At 45.5% G+C, this 14218-nt stretch overlaps 1 protein-coding gene across 7 annotated transcripts in view; it reads right to left on the reverse strand.

The window, feature by feature from the left end:
* Positions 1–14218, reverse strand: part of IQANK1 (IQ motif and ankyrin repeat containing 1) — a 338309-nt gene that overhangs the window by 171787 nt on the left and 152304 nt on the right. For all 7 annotated transcript variants that reach the window (XM_069220930.1, XM_069220928.1, XM_069220926.1 and 4 more), the window contains one exon: positions 1823–1957. In XM_069220930.1, the coding sequence (XP_069077031.1) occupies positions 1823–1957 (135 nt within the window). The remainder of the gene's footprint in view (positions 1–1822; positions 1958–14218) is intronic.

Genomic DNA, 14218 nt, shown 5'->3' on the forward strand with positions numbered 1-14218 from the left:
GAAAATTCTGCCAAGATTCGTCAAACTGTGCCAAAGATATAGGCTAGTCAAAAAACAAACGCTTTTCCTATAGAAACATGGTCCTACCTATAACTACTTACTGGTGACAGCCAGTAGATTTTATTTATATATATATATAAATAGATAGACACAATTTTAGCAGGTACTTTGTGTACATTCATATCTAGCATTCAAGCACACCACGTTTGTTGACAATAAATTACTTTTTTGATAAAGCTCTTCCTCTCTTCATATCACTATTTTGCCATCTGTAAGTGGTGTAAAGAACAGGTGACATCGCTTCACAGTACTCAATACACATCCTCAGAGGGATGGATGGCTGAGCTGGCTTTACTTCAATTCATACTCGCGACACCTGCTGTGATGTGCAGGGCAACTGTGCGCGCAAAACTCACTGACCTGTTATGCAGTCAACTGCTCCATTGTACAAACTGAAAACGTAAAGTTACGCGATGGCACTTGTGCTGCCACAATAAAGCAATTCAATGTCACTCTACCTAGGAGCCTGTAGAAACCACATGAACCTGGTGTAGTGAAACCTTGGAATCTCTAAAAAGGGTGAAACACCATTAAGCAGTAGCCTCTCTGGTACTTCCTAAATCGTTGGCTCGTGTGCCTGGGTGAAGTATTATTACTCATTTACTCTGAGTTGGTCTGGCTCCGACATAGATCAAGTACAGTTTCGTAATGCACTTTACTTGTTAAAAATAATTAAAATAACAAGGTGTAAACTTGCATCTGTTATTCTTTACTATTCAAAAATAGGAATTTTTGAAGATAAGCTCCTCAATATGCAACCACCCGTCTGTCTTTAAGTAACCCAGGAGTTAACTGTACTTCTAATAAGAGAAGAAATTAGTTAATTTTCAAGGCATGGAATGCCCATATCATTTTTGGAGGTGCGGGCCAATGAAGGACAGATATGCTCCAGTGAAGAAACAAAAACGTTTATAAAAGAAATTGTACTTCAGCGTCACATTTTCTCATGAAAAAATGGACAACGGTTATGTTTCCTTATAATAAAATGTTTATTGCTGTGATGACTTCTAGCAACTGGCGACCTTCCCAGATTTACAAAAGATTCCAGGAATTCTTTTCTCTATGTCCATACAAAGCTGGAAATGTGCTCCAAGCAGAATAACAGCCCAACTAACAGGCGTGGCTCCTTCGCTAGGGTGGAGGAGCGTTGCCCCCCACCAGCAGCAGCAGCTGCAAACCTTTTACCAAAAAATGATAATAAACTATGCTTATTATCGTTTTTTGGTAAAAGGGGCAGGGCTGTGGCGAGCACTGAGGGGGAGTGCACAGCACTCCCCCTCAGTGCGCATGTATGTTTGGCCAGCCGTCTAGGGCCGGCCAAACATACATGCACAGTAGGCTCTCTCCAGCCCGGCACTGTGTTGCCCAGCTGGAGAGAGTAGGCACAGGCTCCCAGTCTACCATGGAGCGCACTGGCTGGGCACTCCCAGCCAATCCTAACGTTGCTCTGAGCAGCGTCAGGATTGGCCGCAGGGCAAGCTGGGAGCCTGTGCCTGCAGCCTGTCTGCAGAGGAGAGGAGCAGCGTGGTGGTGACGGTGGTGGCACTGGTAAGGTTTGTTCTTTTAATTAATTTTCCCCCGCCCCTTTTTAGTACCACGAGCCGCTCGTGCCAACTAGGAGTTTTTAAAAATGGTTCCAAAAAACTTTTATAAATCCTGTCTATGTTTGAGGCTTTGTGGGACAGATTACAATGCACTGCTGAAAAATTTTCTGTTGTACGCACATATGCTTTACTCCCATCCAGTCCCCGTCAAGACTTACCCTTTGTTTTCTCCACTGCCACTGGGGAGCCAACAGATTTCTTCTTCTCTCCTTTCTGAGTGCCAGGTTTTCCCTGACTTTTGGAAACTGCTTTCTGATGAGATCCATTCCTCCCACTGACTTGCGGATTAGTAGCTAAAAAGGGAAGAAAGACTTAGAGTTCAACATGTACAGGCACTGAGGAGTCAGTACCGGAAGTGAACCAACATACCCTATCCACATGAATAAATGTAAACGTGGGTGGTTCATAAACATTTACCTCCGCACCATTAGTGAGTCTGTAATTGTGCATGGTGTGAAGTGTACATTGAACTGTATATGGACCCAGAAGCATGAGCAAGATATAAAAAGGCAGGGGCCTAAGCCTGGAATTATCTTATTATGCCCCTCGGACTGAAAGCAGATTCCTTTAAGTCTCATAGGAACCAGTAGACCCATTCCTTCGATGAACTCACTTATGTCTTATATGAGCATTACTCATCCCTCCTCCCTTCCATGCACAACTGGACAGTCAAAGCTCACACAACTTAAAAAAAAAAATTACATAATTTAGCAATGTATGGTGTAATGCCTTATACGATGGCCTACCGGAGTCCGCACTGCCACCACTCTGCACCAACACCCCTTCAATGCATTCTACATGCCGCAGCATGTCTCATTCAGGGGCTGAGGAACTGTGATCGTATCACTGCATTTTGATGGAATTCTAATGGCCCCTGTTGCGGGCCTGCATCTTCAAAACCAGCTGCATCATTTACAAAGCCATCACAACCAGCTTTCCCACTAATTTTGCAGATAAGCTCAATATCTCTGGTGATTCTTGGCAAACACGCAGCCAGGACAGCATAAGACTGATGACTAAGAAGTGTTAAAAAAAAACAACAAGGTAGCAGGACTTTTTGACCTAGGCACCCAGGTTCTGGAACAATAGAGCCATATCCATCAGGACGGCCCAAACAGTAATTCAATTTAGTAGGGTAGAAAATTCACCTCTTTTTCAAAGAGCACTACATTCCGATGCATTAACTGTCCACAACCCAGTTTCCTTTCCTTTTATTTGCAGACTTTAAGCTTGCCTCTGACCATGTAAGGGACTCTGCTGCCTTTTCACTAAGGTTCCTAGGTTCATACTATAGAAATACTATTATATAAATATAAATATATATCTATATATATATATATATATATATATAGATATATATAGATATACATATATTCCTTTTCTTCAACAGAGTGTGCTCGAAAAAGGGCTCCAGGCGGCCCTAGAGATCAAGGCCGATTGTCGGCCGAAACGCGTTGTGTTAAATAAACAGAATTCTACTTTTGATTTCCTGAGTGTGCGGCTACTACAATAAGTTTTGGATGTTTAATATATATATATATATATATATATATATATATATATATGCGAAAAAGAAGAGAGAACTCTGGGTAGTCCTCAAGTAAGGAGCACCCTGAGATTTGCTCACCTGAAATGTCTGTTTATCTAGCAACGTTTTTAAGCATACGATCAGCACAGTGCTATCCACACTGAACTAAAAGACTTTGCTGTACAAATGGCAAATACTTTGTCCCTACCTAACAGACATTTGAGGTGAGCAAATCTAGAGTGTTGCTGTTGCAGGGTGTTCCTTACTGGAGCTGCTCTCCACCTAAACTTGGGAACTACCCAGAGTTCTTTTCTTTTCTGTATAATTTATGCGTCACTCTAACCGTGAAAGGGATTTGTTTTGAGATTATATATATATATATATATATATATATATATATATATATATATATTCACTTTAAAACAAAGGTTTTAGGGACATTACAGTTCGGAGGGCATGGCTCACCCCACATTAAATTACATTGAAGCCCCAGGGAGGTGGTAGGCCCTGGGGTTGGGGGTGCCCCCTTGCCCCCACACATATTGTTTTTAGGCCTGAGGAGGTGGTGGTGCCTGGGGCTGCGGGGAGCCACATTACAAATATCAGTGCCTCAGGACTTGATCCATCCGGAGGCTTAGGTACTAAGAAGCACGGGAGCCCACACTGTGGATTTTCTTTAATTTCTCTAAAACTACTGAACGGATTTACACCAAATAACACAAAGGGCTCTTTCTGAACCAAGAGCTACCTTTCTGCCAAATTTGGTATAATTCTGTCCAGTCGTTTGGGCGCTATCGTTGTTCAAAATTCCTTATGGAAAAATTAATAGGGAGAAAGTGTTTTGAGACCCCCCCCCCTTTTTCTCAGCCCCTGCTTGACTGATCACCCTGATACTTTCCGGACAGACACTGAAGTGAGCATCGTATTTTCTTGAAAAATTTCTTGAAGATTCATCAAACTGTACCGAAGTTATTAACAAAACGAAAACAATATTGTGTACTTTTTCATTGTCAATTTAAGCTGGTTCAGATGATACATGCTCATTTTTTTTTACCAGGAACAGCTTTGCAAAACAGTATTACACAGTTAATTTTAGAGAGAGCAACTAGGCCTGACTAAGATAGTAACATGTGATGGATCTGTAGCATCTCTAGTCCATATCAAACACCATCTTAGGCAATGGGTAATACATGATTTAACAATATCATCTGTGCAACATGACCGACACCATAAAAAGTAACTCCACACCATTTCAAAAGTGAGCTAATCCAGTAATCTTTTTGAAGAAAAAACGTTTGCTTGTAACTGAGGGCTCTATGCAACCATTTTCTTATGTCCCGCTTTACGATAAGATGTCAAGGGATGGAGTTTTAAACTTGTCCAGCCAATATAAGAGATAGAAAAGGTACTGCAAGAGGCGTGCTCAATTCATCCCAACACGTGTTAATGAGTTCTATGTTTATGTCTGGGAACTGTGCTTGGGATACAATATATGTCGATCTGTAACTGAGGCAAGTACTGCTAATATAAAAACAGAAAATAACATAAATGTTGTATCGGTCTAAACTGGACCCACCTCTATTTCCCTACAAGATGGGCAGGGAAGACAATCGGTGTGTCTTGAGCTGGAGGGCACTTGCAGAGGTGCATGGTCGCTCTACATTTCTGGCTATGCCAGAAGATAACTGCAGAGGTGATGCTTCGTGCTCTAAAACTGGAGAACCTTGTTTTGGGAAAATGCAAAAGCTGATTGCCACTGTAAAAGAATGCATTAATTTCAGCTCATTCATGAGAAGAAATGCTACATTTTGATCAAGCAGCTGGAAAAAGGTCATGAATAGGAGTGTCATGTCAACAATACTTAAAGAGAGAGAAAGGAGTTTCCACTTACTAGCTGGAGAACTGATGCTACCAGAAAGATCTGTTACACCACATGACTGTGGCAGAACCCAGGCTAATCCTACTGCCAGACAATGCCCCAATCTCCAGTACCTTCAACATTAACCAAGAGGTTAACCGGAGCTTTGTGCAGTCCACGTGGGCCTTCATAAAGTACTTCTTTAAATTAACAAATGCCACACTTTATCTGCAGACAACATATGGGATGCCTACAATTGTATTGTGAGAGGAGAAATCATGCACTCTATAGGAAGCTGGCCTGGTGTGTGGTGGGTACCTAAGGTACTTACACCTTATACCAAATCCAGGAATCCCATATTAGTGTAGTGTAAGCAGTGTCTAAAACCCAGGCTCTCTAGAGGTAGCTGTGGATGAGCATCCAAAGCTTATCTAGGAGACATGCAAAGCTCATGCAATACCACTGTAGTCACACAGCACTTACACACATGAAAGAAACACTCAGTGTTATGAAAAATAAAGGGTCTTTATGACAGTAACACAGTGCCAAAATACTAGATAGGCAACCCTCCAATGGGAGGTAAGTAAACACACAATATATGTACACTAGTTATCAGAAATAGGCATACAAAATTGTTAGAAAACAGTGCAAGTGCAAATACACAATAGTGACCCTAGCGGGAGCTCAAACCATATACTACAAAAAATTGAATGCTTACACAGGACAACCACCTAGGTAAGAGGAATGTGTAGAGGGGAGCGGGAAGTACTAGGAAACCCCAAAGGTAAGTGCCACAGTGCCCTACCCCCGTCCCCCAGCGACCAGGAAGAAAGGAGTAAGTTACTGGATTTTCCCCAAACCACCCAAAAGAAAGAAAAGAAAGAAAATGCAACACCCAGACAAGACTGCAAGAAACCAGTGGTGGATTCCTAAAGAGGAAGACCTGTGGAGGAAAGAGACCAAGTCCAGAAGTCACAGAAGAGTCCAGGAGGAGTAGGAGCTACTACCCACCCAGCTGTGGATACAGGAGTTGATCGACGGTAGGATGAAGACGAAAAGGAATGCAGCCCTGGAGCAGGTGAAGAGTTCCTGGAGAATGCAGTCGACGTCCCACGCTGGATGGATGATTGTAGTCGGTCAGTGGTGTGAAAAAGCCACCAACAAGCTTTGGCAAAGGCAGAGGTTGCGGTGAAGCAAAAATGAAGCTGCCGGGGACCAGCAAGGTCCAGGAAGACTCAACCCATGGGGGGAGTCTAAGGGGGACCCTCAGCAAGGCAGAGAGTCTACAGAAGAAGAGGCAACCCCCACAGGTGACCCACTGGAGGAGGAACCAGGAGTCGCAGAGAAGCCCACGCAGCACAACTGGGGAAGGGTCACACACTGTAGAAGAAGCACACAGAGGGCTGTGCATCGCAGGAAGGAATGCTGGGGGCTGGGGCTACAGGGAGCCTGAAGATCCCTTGGCGGAGATGCAAATAAGCCTTGGCTGCTTCAAGAGACGCAGCGTATGGGGGTACTGTCCTGCATGGGAAAGCAAGGGCTTACCTGCACCAAAGTTGGACAGCTGGCAGAGAGGACAAAGAGGACTACTCTGGACCACCACCCGTGAGGTAGGATTCAAACAGCTCAGGATGAGAGGAGATCCACGCAGCCGGTCGTCATTGCAGTTGGTGCCTGCGGATGCAGGGGAGTGACTCCTTCACTCCAAGGGAGATTCCTTCTTCCTTCTCATTCAGACTGAAGACTTGCCACCCTCAGAGGATGCACAGCCGGGGAAATGTTATAGAAGCTAGAAGGAGCTGTGGAAACAATGTTGCAAGAAGAGTGTTTGTCGTGGATGCAGATTGTCGGTTCCTGGAGGGCCCAGTCGTGGTTCCAGTGGCTAGAAGTTGAAGTAGAGGTTGCAGAGGAGTCCTGCTGGAATCTTGCAAACCGAATCTGAGGACCCACCCAAGAGAGAGACCCTAAATAGCCCTGAAAGGGGAATTGGTAACCTAGCCAGGTGAGCACTTAACAGGAGGGGGATCTGACGTCACCTGCCTGGCCTGACCACTCAGATGCTCCCAGCAGTCCCTGCCAAACGAATTGAAGATGGCAGAACCCATAGACCCTCTAGAGGGGCTCTGGGCACCACCCAAGTGGTGGTGATGGACAGGGGAGTGGTCACTCCCTTTTCCATTATCCAGTTTTGTGCCAGAGCAGGGACTGGAGGTCCCTGAACTGGTGTAGACTGGTTTATGCATGGAGGGCACCAAATGTGCCCTTCAAAGCATACAGTGGCTTGGGGAGGCTACCCCTCCCAAGCCATGTAACATCTGTTTCCAAAGAGGGAGGATGTTACCCCCCCTCTACCAAAGGAAATCCTTTGTTATGCATTCCTGGGCTTGCACTGTTCAAGCAGCAGAAGGGCAGAAATCTGTCTGAGGGGTGGCAGCAGCTTGGGATGCCCGGAAAACCCCAGAAGGCTGGTAGGAGCAATGGAGTGCATTGAATTATACTTCCAATACTGGCAACAGTATTGGGGTATGATTCTGATATGTTTGATTCCAAACTTGACTAGGTTCGACGTTACCATTATGTAGCTGGACATAGGTAGTGACCTATGTCCAGTACATGCATAAAATGGCGTCTCAGCACTCAGGAAGTCCAGGAAAATGGAACTGGAGGTCATGGGAGCACCTCTGTTAGTGCAGGGGTGGCTTACACACACATGTACTTGCACCCTGCCTTCCGGGTTAGGAGGGCCTGTCATAGGGGTGACTTAGTGACCTGGTGCAGTGACCTGTAGCGAAAAAGGATGCATGCACCATTTTCAAGCAGGCTGCAATGGCAGGCCAGCTGAACACTTTGCATGGGCTCCCCATGGGTGTCATAATACATGCTGCACCCACTGGGATCCCCTAGTACCCCAATGCCCTGGGTACCACATACTAGGGACTTACATGGGGGCACCAGTATGCCGAATGTGGGGTGAAAATGGTACAAGTTACCAAGTTAGAAGGGAGAGAGCATAATCACTGGGGTCCTGGTTAGCAGAATCCCAGTGAACACAGTCAAACACACTGATAAGAGGCAGAAAATGGGGGTAACCATGCCAAGAAAGAGGGTACTTTCCTAGACACTCCATTTCCCAAATGAAGAGAAAAGCAGAGAAAGACTGTAAACTAAATATCAAAGAAACAAGAACTGGTGAACAAAATCCGTTCCAATAAAAAAATGTGCATAACTGACTGATAGTATATCACTATCAAAGCTAAATATCATACCAGTGTTAACAGACATGATAGAACTCTGATGAAGTATCTTAAAACCAATAAAAACATCAAACGTTAATTGTGTATGGAATAAACAAGAAGTCAAAATAAAGATACTGAAAATTCGATATCTTTCAGAAATCTCATAAGAATCTGTACTCCAGTGAAACATCACCCTTTTAAGTCATTTTACTACTTTGAATCAGACACGTAGGGACTGACTTCAAATCCTGACTTCTTCAACCTTATGGCCCCCAAAAAACACAATAACAGTGGATTCCTTTCTAGCTTGAAATCTTTTCCAAGAGGGAAAACAACTGGCCCTGACAGCCTCCAGATGAAACTGTACTTATGCTTTCGAAAATCAACCTAGCAGAACTTCACTCGCTATTCTTCTTCTCTACCACTCAACATCCTCCAGAGACCAATCACTGACACCATGCTTATCGTAATTCCTAAATACAGAAAGGTTTTCCAAATTACCCCAAAACGACATATTCTTATCTTCTGTGGGGAGGATGCATGGAGGCTGCTGCTACAATTTGTTGCTTTGTGCCTTTCCCCTTGCTCTGAACCTCTGCCATAGCTCCTAATTGTGTGGTTTGCATTTAGCCCAGAAGAAGCTGTCACAGCAGGGACAGGCGCAGACCCAAGGCCTTCACAAGCGGTACAGAATGCACTATAATGATAGTCACCCAGTACACACTGCGACCAGGGTCGGCTTTGACACAGCACAGCTTCCTCCCAGCATGTTGGTGGGGCAGAAACCAGCATCTGTCAGAGCAAACATACCTTGGAGCACGAGGGAAGGAGGTTTCCCCATACCATTATTACAAATGATTCAGAGAGCGTTGCTATACCGCAAAGCATGATTGATTCCTGACTGTGTCCCACCCTATGTATGATGCCTTTCACCTCCATCTTTTTCTGTCTATTCTAAGAGGACTCCAATGGAAGGTGCTGATAAGTTCTAGGAGACAGTTCGAATGTGGGTGTAAAGGATGAGAGGTCTCCTGCTTCTGAAGTCTGGTCCTACTGCAGGAGGTCCCATCTCATTAGAGCCCATGTTTGGTATTCTGTCTCTGTTTCGTTCAATGAAAGCCTCAACTAGGGTGGGGTCTCACTAATCCCCTACCTATCTTACCTTTTGTGACTATAATGAGCCAAGTAAATGGTCTCTTAGGGGACAAAGAGTAAAACAAATACCTCATGGGGCAACATAGTTGGAGGGTTTGTTGACCCAGGGCTCGCCAGTGCAGAGCATTAGGTTCACTGGGAAATATAATAGGGGATTATGGTGAATAGAGAGGTCAATGCCCCAGTCTGATGAACTCCCTCTTGGCCCTCCACCTTCTCAACCTGTGTTCATTTTTCAGGATAATCAATGATCTGGCCAAACTGATGTCTGGTCCGTGGCCCAGTCTCTATCCAAAGTTGCAGTTAGGAACATGCAAGGATACCTCTTTACTCATCATCAGCTGGGAGAAATGGTGTGAGAGGCGGGCCACATGTCTAGGAGTGGCTGGATTAAAGCGTGCAAACAGCAGCGTGGGGCACTCTATTGTAGGGGTCTTCAAACTAAGGGGGCCTTAACTGATCCCAGGGCGGTGCCAGGCTCTGGCCAAAAGAAACATCATGTTCATAACAGTACTTTGTTGTAAGCTGAAAAAATTAGCAGCACTAAGCCACTCTGTAACATTTGTTAGTTATATCTGGCTGGGAGTATGTGTCGATAGGGAAGGGACTCAAAATATTCCTCAAATCCCCCCCGCCCCTAATTTCCAATAATCACACTGTGGATATTTATACATGTTGGTAAGGGCTAGCTAACCAGAATAGTTTGTTTGGCAATCAAGTATTTGATTGCATTTTGAAAAAGGGTAACAGAACTTAACTGCAATGTGTAAATAAGTCTAGACATTTTTAACATACACAATTTATTAGAATGATTGTGAAAAATGATGGGGGCCCCAATGATTTTTTATACACAGGGGGCATTAGAAAGTATGAAGGCCACTGCTCTGTTGTGAAAGGGTCTTCTCACACTCTGTGGCTCTAATAAATGCCTCACTGCAGAATAGGTTACCAACATGAAAGAAGAGATAACTAGGAAAACAGTGATCTGACCGAGGAGCTAGATATGTTCACAGTCTTCTGCTCACACATGGCGAAGGTGTTGCCTCTCTCCTTTTCCAAACTGTGCTGTCTGCGGCTCATGCACTAACGCATAGAACTTCTTGTTTAAGCTTACGTGCATAAAAAATGCAAGGTCTCAAAAACAGGCGCACAGCTCTGCTCTACGTCAACAAACTCACTCATGGAACGAACCTTAGTGAAATTTACTAGGTGCAGGAATTGTAGGAGCAGTTTAAACTTTGAATTCATGGGCAGCTGAACTTTTTACCCATGGCACTGTTATCTTAGTGAAATTACACGTGTTCTATGGCATTAAGCGATCTGTGACGTTGGATGTAGACTTCGTATCCTATTCATTTCATAGATGGAAACTGATCTGGCTGTCAAACGATTAGAAGGAAGATCTGCATGAAATATTTGTCATATTGGATTCAAGCAACCCATGTTGTGTGTATTTGTGGTTTTAGAGGATTGGTAGGTGTCACTTTGGCATAGTGCCCATGATTCTCACCCACTCTCTCATCCATTCAAGCAATTTAGAAGTCTGTGCAAAAAGATTCCACAAATTCTAGTCCCAGCAACCCATTTCCTGATTGTTACTGCAGACAAATGGCTATCCTGTCAGCATAAGACCTAAAAGTATCATGTTCTCTACAAAAAAAAAAAACATCTGCTATCTTCTTACTTCAACAGCCAAATATTTCAAGCTCCATGAAGTAAATTCTCTCAGGCTCCAACCACAAGCCACTGGTACTATTTAACACTATGTAAAAAATAAGATGTGTTTTAGGCAGGTTTGTAAGAAGACTCATAAGGTACCTAGTCAAGGTTTGATGAGCAGAGGACCCCACACCTTATCCAGCTTGTTCCCATCTGCGGGGGTAGTCACAGAACACCGAGTCCCCCGTCCAGCCTCGGGAATGGCACTCAGATATAGTAGCATCCACTGCCTCATCACTGTGACTGTCTTGTCCACATCAGTTGTGTCCAGTCTTGGAGGGTTGCAGTTTCCACAGTGGCTAACTAGAGGTTCGCTGAGTTTTCACACTTTTGTATGTGGCGCACACACACAGCCCTCGAAATGTCATTCACGCGCCATCTTGTTTTTGTGAGGAAACAAGATCCTAGTTTTTGTGTACACTGTTGGGTGATGTCAGCAAGGTCAAGTCAATGACTTCAGCAGGCAGTCCATTGTGGTCCTACTCCCCTCAGTCCTTAAGACTCCCATGGAAAGTCAGCAGTAGCTGCATTGGGCAAATGAGGAGATCATATGCATTGAGAATGCAAATTGTGTTGTCTTCATGTAGTGAGAAAGGCATATCATCTAAAGTTAAAATTGAACTTGATCTCAAAAGAGTCCGCTCGAGGGGTGTGGCTTGAAGCCTGACATGGCTATTGTTCTCTGAGTAAACTCCGCACACCCGACCATTTCACTGTAATCTATGAGGCCCCACCCGCCCAGAATTATGGGGATCAGTGATTTCACAGGCAACCCCTTATTTTAAGGCACGTTCCACGAGGCCTGCCGGAGCGAAACACTCTGACAGCAGCAGGCGCCCAGAGATTGGCAGATGTCCTGAAGGGATTGCATTGCCTTCCCGCCCGCAATCTGGGGTCCCGGGACTGAGATCCCCTTTGTCACCCTGTGGGGAACACTAGCCGGGCTGGAGCACAGCAGCGAAGAGTCACTGTCACGGGCGGCAGCAACAGCTAATTTGAGAACTGGTGGGTGTGGCCGCAGGAAAGAACCCACGATTGCACCGCAGGAAAGGATCGGATCCCTCCTCTGTGGCAATGGATGGTCAGTGGGGGTTCCATCCGAAACAGCCGCACAGTTGCAGGGAGCTGGGGAGTGAGGGCGCAGATAGCAACAATCCATCCAGGACCCGAGGCCTGACAGCAGGTAGACAGTTGGGACTGAGAACGAACACCTTGTGGCAGTGAGTTGCAGGCCGTGGCTCCATCTGCAGGGCCCTGCCCTGGGTGATCCCACGTGGCCACCAACAACCTGGGGACCCTGGTGACTGTGGGCCGGGGCCTCGTTGGGGAGAGGTGCGCCTTCAGCAATTCAAAACCCAGTGATTCGCTACCCCCCCCCCCCCCCCACACACACACAGACTACCCTCATTCAACTGCACCATCTGGGGCCCTCAACAGCCAAAATTATAGGAGAAGAGACTTAGGAGATTCTCCAGTCCCTGCCAAACAAAACCGTTAACGAACAAGTTACTTACCTTTGGTAACGCATTGTCTGGTAGAGACTCTATCTAGCTGCAGATTCCTTACCTTTGAATTTCCTGGCATCAGCTTTGAATCCAGAATCTTTTTGCAGAGCAATACCCTGCGCGCGTCGTCAGGTGGTGTCGTTTGGTTCTGCATGCGTCGGCCGGCTCTGCATGGCTTTATCAGTGTCGTTGGAGCCGTCTATGATGTCACGGTCGTCTATATAGACGCCACCTCGGCACACGTACGTCAGTTCTTTTATCCACAAAAAACTTCCACGCCAGAAGTGTAGAGTCATGGATAGAACCAACATTTGTCTGTGCAAAACTAGGGCTCTGAGAAGGGATAAACCCTACCCCTACTAGTCATATCCGCAGAGCGGGGAGGCATGGGTGGGTGTAAGGAATCTGCAGCTAGATTGAGTCTCTAGCAGATAATGCGTTACCGAAGGTAAGTAACTTGTTCATCTGATAGAGACTTCTAGCTGCAGATTCCTTACCTTTGAATAGATACCCAAGCCATAATGTCCTGGTGGTGGGCTGCGGATACCACTCCTTACACTAGAAAGTCCTGCAGGACTAAACGGGCAAAGTTCCTGTCCGTTCGTATCTGACTGTCCAGGCAGTAATGTTTCGCAAAGTGTGCAAGGACGCCCACGTTGCCGCCTGACAGATCTCCAGGACTGGTGCGACTCGAGCTCACGCAGTGGCAGCAGCTTTGCCCCTGGTAGAATGAGCCCGCAAGCCCTCAGGAGGTTGCTTCCTGTCCAATGCGTGGCATATCTTAATGCAGAGAACTACCCAGCGCAAAATGGTTCACTTCTGCCTTGCCCGACCTTACTTTGCTCCCACGTACCCCACAAAGAGTTGGTCATCCATTCGGAACTCTTTTGTGCGGTTAAGGTAGAACGACAATGCTCTTTTTGGGGCCAGTCGATAGAGTCGTTCCTCTTCCTTGGACCGATGTGGTGGAGCAAAGAAGGTGGGCAGGGTGATATTCTGACCCAGATGGAATGGGGTCACCACCTTGGGGAGGAAAGAGGCACGAGTTCTGAGAACCACTTTATCTGGATGGATAGTGAGATACAGTGGCCTTGATGAGAGGGCTTGCATCTCACTCACCCTCCTGGCAGATGTTATTGCCACTAAGAAGGCTGTCTTGATGGTGAGGAGCAGGAGGGAACAGTTGTGGAAAGGCTCGAAGGGAGCACACATGAGAAATGTGAGGACAAGATTTAACTCCCATTGAGTCATAAAAAAGGGTGTAGGGGGAAACATTTGTACAAGCCCTTTGAGGAATCTATTTACAATGGGAGATTTAAACAAGTAAGGCTGGTCAGGCGGCCGAAGAAATGAGAATAAGGCAGAAAGATAGCCCTTTAGGATCAAATCTTTTATTAATGTTTTATAGAGAAACCAAAACATACAAAACATCACAGGGTCGAAATGATATACGTCAGCACAATGACACACCGTAGTTTCATACAAAGGATCTTCTCTTAAATCCCAAAACCATGCTGATATGGACCTCTGAGGGGCCCCCTCCTTACTAAGTC

This window comes from Pleurodeles waltl, chromosome 2_2 (genome assembly GCF_031143425.1).
Source record: "Pleurodeles waltl isolate 20211129_DDA chromosome 2_2, aPleWal1.hap1.20221129, whole genome shotgun sequence".
NCBI classification, from domain to species: domain Eukaryota; kingdom Metazoa; phylum Chordata; class Amphibia; order Caudata; family Salamandridae; genus Pleurodeles; species Pleurodeles waltl.